Source organism: Brassica napus, unplaced genomic scaffold, assembly GCF_020379485.1.
Source record: "Brassica napus cultivar Da-Ae unplaced genomic scaffold, Da-Ae ScsIHWf_282;HRSCAF=465, whole genome shotgun sequence".
In the NCBI taxonomy this organism is placed as follows: Eukaryota; Viridiplantae; Streptophyta; class Magnoliopsida; order Brassicales; family Brassicaceae; genus Brassica; species Brassica napus.
In genome coordinates, this window is record NW_026016093.1 from 17,501 (window position 1) to 25,730 (window position 8,230).

Below are 8,230 nucleotides of genomic sequence, written 5' to 3' on the forward strand. Positions count from 1 at the left end.
ATGGTGTTGCTTCCTAAAGCAAGGCATGATTGGATGCATCTAAGATTCTTAGACTATAAGTCGGTGGATGATTACAATTCAGCTCTATTCAAGATTGTCTCAATACTAAAGCTGTGTGGTGAAGAGGTAACCGATAGCATGATGCTTGAGAAGACCTATACAACTTTCAACCACTCGAATTCTGTGTTGCAAGAGCAATACAGGACGAAGGGCTTTGCCACATATACTGATCTGATCTCATGTCTACTCCTGGCCGAGGCAAACAATGAACTCCTACTAAAGAGTAACGGGGTTAGACCGGCCGGGACAGCACCACTACCCGAAGCCCATGAGGTCGAGAAGAAAGATCCTCCCAATGAAACCTATTACGTCCAAGACAACAAGAAACCATACGGCAATAGCCGTGGTGGATTCAAGAGGCGTGGACGTGATAACTCAAACGGCCGAGATGGCTACTCAACTGGCCGGAAAGGAAACCACAATAACCGTGGTCGTGGTTCCAATTACGGCCGGGGTCGAGGCAGCTACGGCCGCGGACGAGGTGGCATATCCAAACCATCTTACACGTCCAACAAGTCTCTATGCCATAGATGCGGCAGTGACAATCATTGGGCAAAGAATTGTAGAACTCCGAAACACTTGTGCGACCTCTACCAAGAGAGCATCAAGAACAAGAACCCGGAGGCAAACATGATCCAAGAAAACGTCCATGAGGACAAGGGATATGGGTATGATGCTGACAATGAATCCGACAAGGACAACCAAGATGACCTAATGGATTATGAGACATCCGATTGTCTCAAGGACTAGTTTTCGAATCACATTGTCTTATTGCTTTATGTTTTGATTTGGTGTTTTTATTTTATGTAATGGAATTTTAATAAGAAGAGTTTTAAACATCTTATGAAGTCTCTAAACTTTATTTTATAGAATGAATGATGAGATGAGTGTACTTGTGGTGGATAGTGGCACAAGTCACACAATACTTAGAGACAAAAGGTACTTTATAAATCTCATAATGAAAAGTGCAAAGGTACACACCATTGCGGGTGAGGCTAGCCTGATTGAAGGTCACGGCCAAGCCTATGTGATGATGCCTAAGGGCACTCACCTAGAGATCAAAACCGCCTTGTATTCCCCAAGCTCTAGAAGAAGCTTATTGAGCTTCAAGGACATAAGGTTAAACGGTTTTCACCTTGAAACATGGGAAGAAGGAAACAAAGAATTCCTTAACATAACCTTGATCACCAAAGGCAATAAAAAGATCCTAGAGACAATGCCCGCAATGACCACTGGTCTGTACTATGCAAGGATCAGTATGATCGAGGCAAATGCCTCCGAACTATTCACTTTATGGCATAACCGGCTTGGCCATCCCGGAACAGGAATGATGCGAAAACTGATGATGAATTCACAAGGGCACACATTCAAAGGAGTTATCCCACGAAATCTCACATGTGCAGCATGTGCACAAGGGAAACTCATAATCAGGCCATCACCAGCTAAGGTTCACAAAGAGACCTTAAACTTTCTGGAAAGGATTCAAGGAGACATATGTGGACCAATACACCCACCTTGTGGGACGTTTAGATACTTCATGGTCCTCATTGATGCATCGACCAGATGGTCACATGTCTGCCTACTATCCACTTGGAACCTAGCCTTTGCACGGCTGCTTGCTCAGATGATAAGGCTAAGAGCACACTTTCCAGATTTCCCTCTTAAGACTATACGTCTAGACAATGCTGGTGAGTTCACGTCCCAAGCGTTTAATGAATATTGTATGTCCATGGGGGTAAGAGTAGAGCACTCCCTGGCACATGTCCATACACAGAACGGCTTGGCCGAATCATTCATTAAACGGATCCAGCTGATAGCCCGGCCACTGCTTATGAAGTCTCAACTTCCGGTATCAGCATGGGGACATGCGGTTTTACATGCAACGGAACTGATTCGCATCAGGCCATCTAGTGAACATATGTATTCACCATCCCAACTACTCACGGGTCAAGAGCCAGACGTGTCCCACATCAAGACATTCGGATGTGCCGTCTACGTTCCAATTGCTCCACCACAGAGAACTAAGATGGGACCACAAAGGAGGATGGGAATATACGTAGGATATGACTCCCCAAGTATCATAAAGTATCTTGAGCCTGTTGTGAACAATAGGGGAATTCGTGTCTTTCATTAATCAAAGTGTTCCCTTATATAGGGGATTACAAGATATGGATAAAAGGAAATATTACATATCCTTATCCTAAAGTAAAAAGGAAAACCTCTTATAGATAAACATGAAGAGAAAAGGAAAGTCCTAAATCTAAGGTTTAAGGTCGGTCCAATGCATTGGCCGCCTCTCTCTCTTTCTCTCTTGGACGCGGTCTTGGTCTTGGGCCTGGACGCGGTCCGTTCTTCCTTTGGCTTGGTTACCAGCTATCCATATTGTTCTTAACACTCCCCCTTGGATGCTGTAACCATATGGGCTCGTACCATGCACGATGTTGCCTCGTTAAAACCTCTCTAGGAAAACCAAAAACCCAAGGTGGGAAAAATGGAAACCATAGACAGGAAAAAGAGTACAACGCATGATACTCCCCCTGATGAAGGCATCACTGAAGATCCTTCAGCCGGCGCATCCCTATCTGATGAACCAGCTTCCTGTGCGTTGAGGTAGGCAGAGACTTGGTGAAAAGGTCGGCTGAATTGTCGCTTGATCGAACTTGAACTACTTGAACCTCCTTTGTCTTCTGCAAGTCGTGGGTGAAGAAGAACTTGGGCAGGATGTGCTTGGTCCTGTCTCCCTTGATGTATCCTTCCTTGAGCTGAGCAATGCACGCCGCATTGTCTTCGTAGATGATCGTTGGTTCCTCCTTCTCTTGTCCCACGGCCAGACCACTCTCTCTTAAGACATGGCCGGTCATGTTCCTCAACCAGACAAGCTCCCGGCTTGCCTCATACATGGCTATGATCTCGGCATGATTGGATGATGTGGCTACTAAGGACTGCTTGGTAGAACGCCAGCTTATTGCGGCTCCACTATGTGTGAATACATATCCCGTTTGAGATCTAGCCTGGTGTGGGTCAGATAAATACCCAGCATCTGCATATCCAACCAAGCTCTCTCCTGGCCGGTTGGTGTAGAACAAACCGAGATCCTTTGTTCCTTGCAGATATCTGAACAGATGTTTCACTCCGTTCCAGTGCCTTAAGGTTGGACATGAACCAAACCTTGATAGTAAGCTCACGGCAAAGCTTATGTCCGGTCTAGTGTGACTAGCCAAGTACATTAAGGCCCCAATGGCACTTAGGTAAGGCACTTCCGGTCCGAGTGCTTCCTCGTCCGGTTTCTTTGGTCCGAATGGGTCCTTCTCAAGGTCTAAGGCCCTTACGACCATAGGACATGGCAAGGGATGAGCCTTGTCCATATAGAATTGCTTGAGTATCTTTTCCGTATATGTTTCTTGGTGCACAAGGATGCCATTCTCTTTATACTCAAACTGTAATCCCAAACAAAACTTAGTCTTCCCTAAGTCTTTCATCTCGAATTCTTTCTTTAGACATTCAACGGTTTGGGAAATCTCTCCAGAGGTTCCTATAATGTTCAGGTCGTCCACATAGACAGACATGATCACGTAGCCCTTGCTGTCAAACTTCTTTATGAATATACATGGACTTATTGGATCATTCTTATAACCCTCTTTCACTAGGTACTCGGATAATCTATTGTACCACATCCGACCTGATTGCTTTAAACCATATAAGGCTTTGTTCAACTTTATGCAATGTTGTTCTCGAGAACCTTTCTTGTCTTTGAGCTCAATACCCTCTGGGACTTTCATATGTATCTCATTATCCAGTGGTCCGTATAGGTATGCAGTTACTACATCCATTAGGCGTAAGTCAATGTTTTCTTTCACTGCCAGACTGATTAGATATCTTAGTGTAGTTGCATCCACCACAGGGGAGTAAGTCTCCTCATAATCTATTCCAGGTCTTTGGGAGAATCCTTGTGCTACAAGCCGTGCTTTGTATCTCACTACTTCTCCTTTCTCGTTTCTCTTCCTTACAAAGACCCATTTGTATCCCACTGGTTTGACATCTCTTGGTGTCAATATTATAGGGCCAAAAACGCCTCTCTTTCTCAATGATTGTAACTCCACGTTAATAGCTTCTTTCCATTTGATCCAATCTGATCTTAGCATGCATTCTTGTATGGACGTGGGTTCTAGATCCTCATCTTTATCCATGATCTCAAGTGCTACCTTGTATGCAAATAAATCATCAACGTTGATATCTTTTCTGTTCCATTGTTTTCCAGACATTACATGGTCTATAGAGATCTCTTGGTTGTCCGGCTCTTCTGTCCCGTGAAGCCCAGCGTCCCGGACCTCACTTTGAGGAACGGCCGGATCATCGGGTGTGGCCGGTACGCATGGCTCGACCGTCCTGGTCGGCTCGACCGGTCCATCAATGTCCTGGACGGTTTCTTTGATGCTCTCGGATCCAGCACCTCTCTTGGACTTCCGAGGCTGTTTATCTTTGGAACCAATTGGTCTACCACGTTTTAAACGTTGCTTAGACTCTGTAGCCACTTGACATTGTCCATCTTGGACGTTCAATCTTATGGGTGCATTACAAGCCGGGTTGTGTGACATTGTTACTCTATTTGGGTCAGCAAATGTATCTGGCAACTTGTTAGCTAGCTCTTGTAGATGTATTATCTTCTGGACTTCTAGATCACACTCTCTAGTCCGAGGATCTTGCCAAGATATTGATGGTCTAAACCATTCTAAATCTTTTGAAATCAACCGGCTGTTATCTCCCCCTAAGGACGGATATTTGGACTCATCAAACTGTGAGTCTTCGTATCTGGCCTTAAACAAATCACCGGTTGTTGGCTCAAGATACTTTATGATACTTGGGGAGTCATATCCTACGTATATTCCCATCCTCCTTTGTGGTCCCATCTTAGTTCTCTGTGGTGGAGCAATTGGAACGTAGACGGCACATCCGAATGTCTTGATGTGGGACACGTCTGGCTCTTGACCCGTGAGTAGTTGGGATGGTGAATATATATGTTCACTAGATGGCCTGATGCGAATCAGTTCCGTTGCATGTAAAACCGCATGTCCCCATGCTGATACCGGAAGTTGAGACTTCATAAGCAGTGGCCGGGCTATCAGCTGGATCCGTTTAATGAATGATTCGGCCAAGCCGTTCTGTGTATGGACATGTGCCAGGGAGTGCTCTACTTTTACCCCCATGGACATACAGTATTCATTAAACGCTTGGGACGTGAATTCACCAGCATTGTCTAGACGTATAGTCTTAAGAGGGAAATCTGGAAAGTGTGCTCTCAGCCTTATCATCTGAGCAAGCAGCCGTGCAAAGGCTAGATTCCTAGTGGATAGTAGGCAGACATGTGACCATCTGGTCGATGCATCAATGAGGACCATGAAGTATCTAAACGTCCCACAAGGTGGGTGTATTGGTCCACATATGTCTCCTTGAATCCTTTCCAGAAAGTTTAAGGTTTCTTTGTGAACCTTAGCTGGTGATGGCCTGATTATGAGTTTCCCTTGTGCACATGCTGCACATGTGAGATTTCGTGGGATAACTCCTTTGAATGTGTGCCCTTGTGAATTCATCATCAGTTTTCGCATCATTCCTGTTCCGGGATGGCCAAGCCGGTTATGCCATAAAGTGAATAGTTCGGAGGCATTTGCCTCGATCATACTGATCCTTGCATAGTACAGACCAGTGGTCATTGCGGGCATTGTCTCTAGGATCTTTTTATTGCCTTTGGTGATCAAAGTTATGTTAAGGAATTCTTTGTTTCCTTCTTCCCATGTTTCAAGGTGAAAACCGTTTAACCTTATGTCCTTGAAGCTCAATAAGCTTCTTCTAGAGCTTGGGGAATACAAGGCGGTTTTGATCTCTAGGTGAGTGCCCTTAGGCATCATCACATAGGCTTGGCCGTGACCTTCAATCAGGCTAGCCTCACCCGCAATGGTGTGTACCTTTGCACTTTTCATTATGAGATTTATAAAGTACCTTTTGTCTCTAAGTATTGTGTGACTTGTGCCACTATCCACCACAAGTACACTCATCTCATCATTCATTCTATAAAATAAAGTTTAGAGACTTCATAAGATGTTTAAAACTCTTCTTATTAAAATTCCATTACATAAAATAAAAACACCAAATCAAAACATAAAGCAATAAGACAATGTGATTCGAAAACTAGTCCTTGAGACAATCGGATGTCTCATAATCCATTAGGTCATCTTGGTTGTCCTTGTCGGATTCATTGTCAGCATCATACCCATATCCCTTGTCCTCATGGACGTTTTCTTGGATCATGTTTGCCTCCGGGTTCTTGTTCTTGATGCTCTCTTGGTAGAGGTCGCACAAGTGTTTCGGAGTTCTACAATTCTTTGCCCAATGATTGTCACTGCCGCATCTATGGCATAGAGACTTGTTGGACGTGTAAGATGGTTTGGATATGCCACCTCGTCCGCGGCCGTAGCTGCCTCGACCCCGGCCGTAATTGGAACCACGACCACGGTTATTGTGGTTTCCTTTCCGGCCGGTTGAGTAGCCGTCTCGACCGTTTGAGTTGTCACGTCCACGCCTCTTGAACCCACCACGGCTATTGCCGTATGGTTTCTTGTTGTCTTGGACGTAATAGGTCTCATTGGGAGGATCTTTCTTTCGACCTCATGGGCTTCGGGTAGTGGTGCTGTCCCGGCCGGTCTAACCCCGTTACTCTTTAGTAGGAGTTCATTGTTTGCCTCGGCCAGGAGTAGACATGAGATCAGATCAGTGTATGTGGCAAAGCCCTTTGTCCTGTATTGCTCTTGCAACACAGAATTCGAGTGGTTGAAAGTTGTATAGGTCTTCTCAAGCATCATGCTATCGGTTACCTCTTCACCACACAGCTTTAGTATTGAGACAATCTTGAATAGAGCTGAATTGTAATCATCCACCGACTTATAGTCTAAGAATCTTAGATGCATCCAATCATGCCTTGCTTTAGGAAGCAACACCATCCTGTGGTGATCATATCTATTCTTTAAAGCCATCCAAAGATCTAGTGGATTCTCGATTGTCATGTACTGATCTTTAAGACCATCAATGAGATGATGCCGCATAAGGCCTAAGGCTCTGTATCGGTTCTTCTCATTCTCATTGTTGTCTTCGATGATAGTATCACCGAGTCCCTTGGACTTTAGACTAATCCTTGTGTCTAGTGCCCACTGCAAGTAGTTGTCTCCGGAGAGATTGAGGGGTGCATAGTCTCTGTTTGCTATTTTCGACATCTGAATCACATCATCATGTAAGGTATTAGGTTCACAATGTGATTCACGTGGCCGCAGGATATAAGCAAGCTCGGCCACAACACGTCTTATGCATTTATGGTATTCAAACAATTCTAATCGACCATGGTGCTATCAATCATGAACCGCATGGTTCTATAGGTTTTCTAACAACCTAAACTTGTATGATCTATATGCTGGTCGATCTTGTTTCAATCAATTATGAATGCATTACCATGTTCGGATTCATGTAAGCAATCTACCTTATTTTACTTCTCATAACACCTAGGGTTTCCAATCTATGAATTCTTATCAACCTTATGTTAAGGTTTCAAGGCCTTAAGTATTTTGTGTTCTTAGTTAGATTATTTCAAGAAGAACAATCTAACTTTCCTAAAACTTCAAAAGTAAGCAAGAAATCAAACAAGGAATAGCAATCTTAAAATCGATTTCTAACTTTAGGGTTTTAGGGTTTCGATTCCTTGATTAGGGTTTACCAGGTTTCAGATTCAATCAATCAACATACAATTAAATTCTAGTTTGGAATCGTTTATCTTTCTAGTTTTAAGATTTTGTCGATTTTAATCTTGTGGTTGCTTTTAGGGTTTCAACAAGAATAAGATTTCCATAATAATGGATTAGGGTTTCGATCTTATTCTATGTTCTCAGATTGTGTTCATACCTTAGTTTTGTAGAGGTAAAGAACCGGATCACCTGAGAACCTCGAGCTGTTGAGAAAGAACGCTTGCTGCCTCCTATCGGGTCGCTGATGTAGTCGGACGCGAGCTGGGAACGGACGCGAGCTGCGAGCTAGTTGCTGGACGGATGCGTTCTTCTTGTGTGCGAGCTGAGGACACGATCAGGAAGCTGAGGACGTTCGGTCTTGAGAATGCCAAGCTTTTTGGAACAAT

The 8,230-nt window shown here is 44.1% G+C and overlaps 1 protein-coding gene across 1 annotated transcript; it reads left to right on the forward strand.

Annotated features, from left to right (window-relative positions):
* LOC125602373 lies at positions 1-612 on the forward strand (the record flags this gene model as incomplete). Its single annotated transcript, XM_048774046.1, has 2 exons — positions 1-126; positions 283-612. Coding segments are annotated over exons 1-2 (456 nt in total), but the record flags the coding sequence as incomplete, so codon positions are not given.
* Positions 613-8,230: the final 7,618 nt, after the last annotated feature.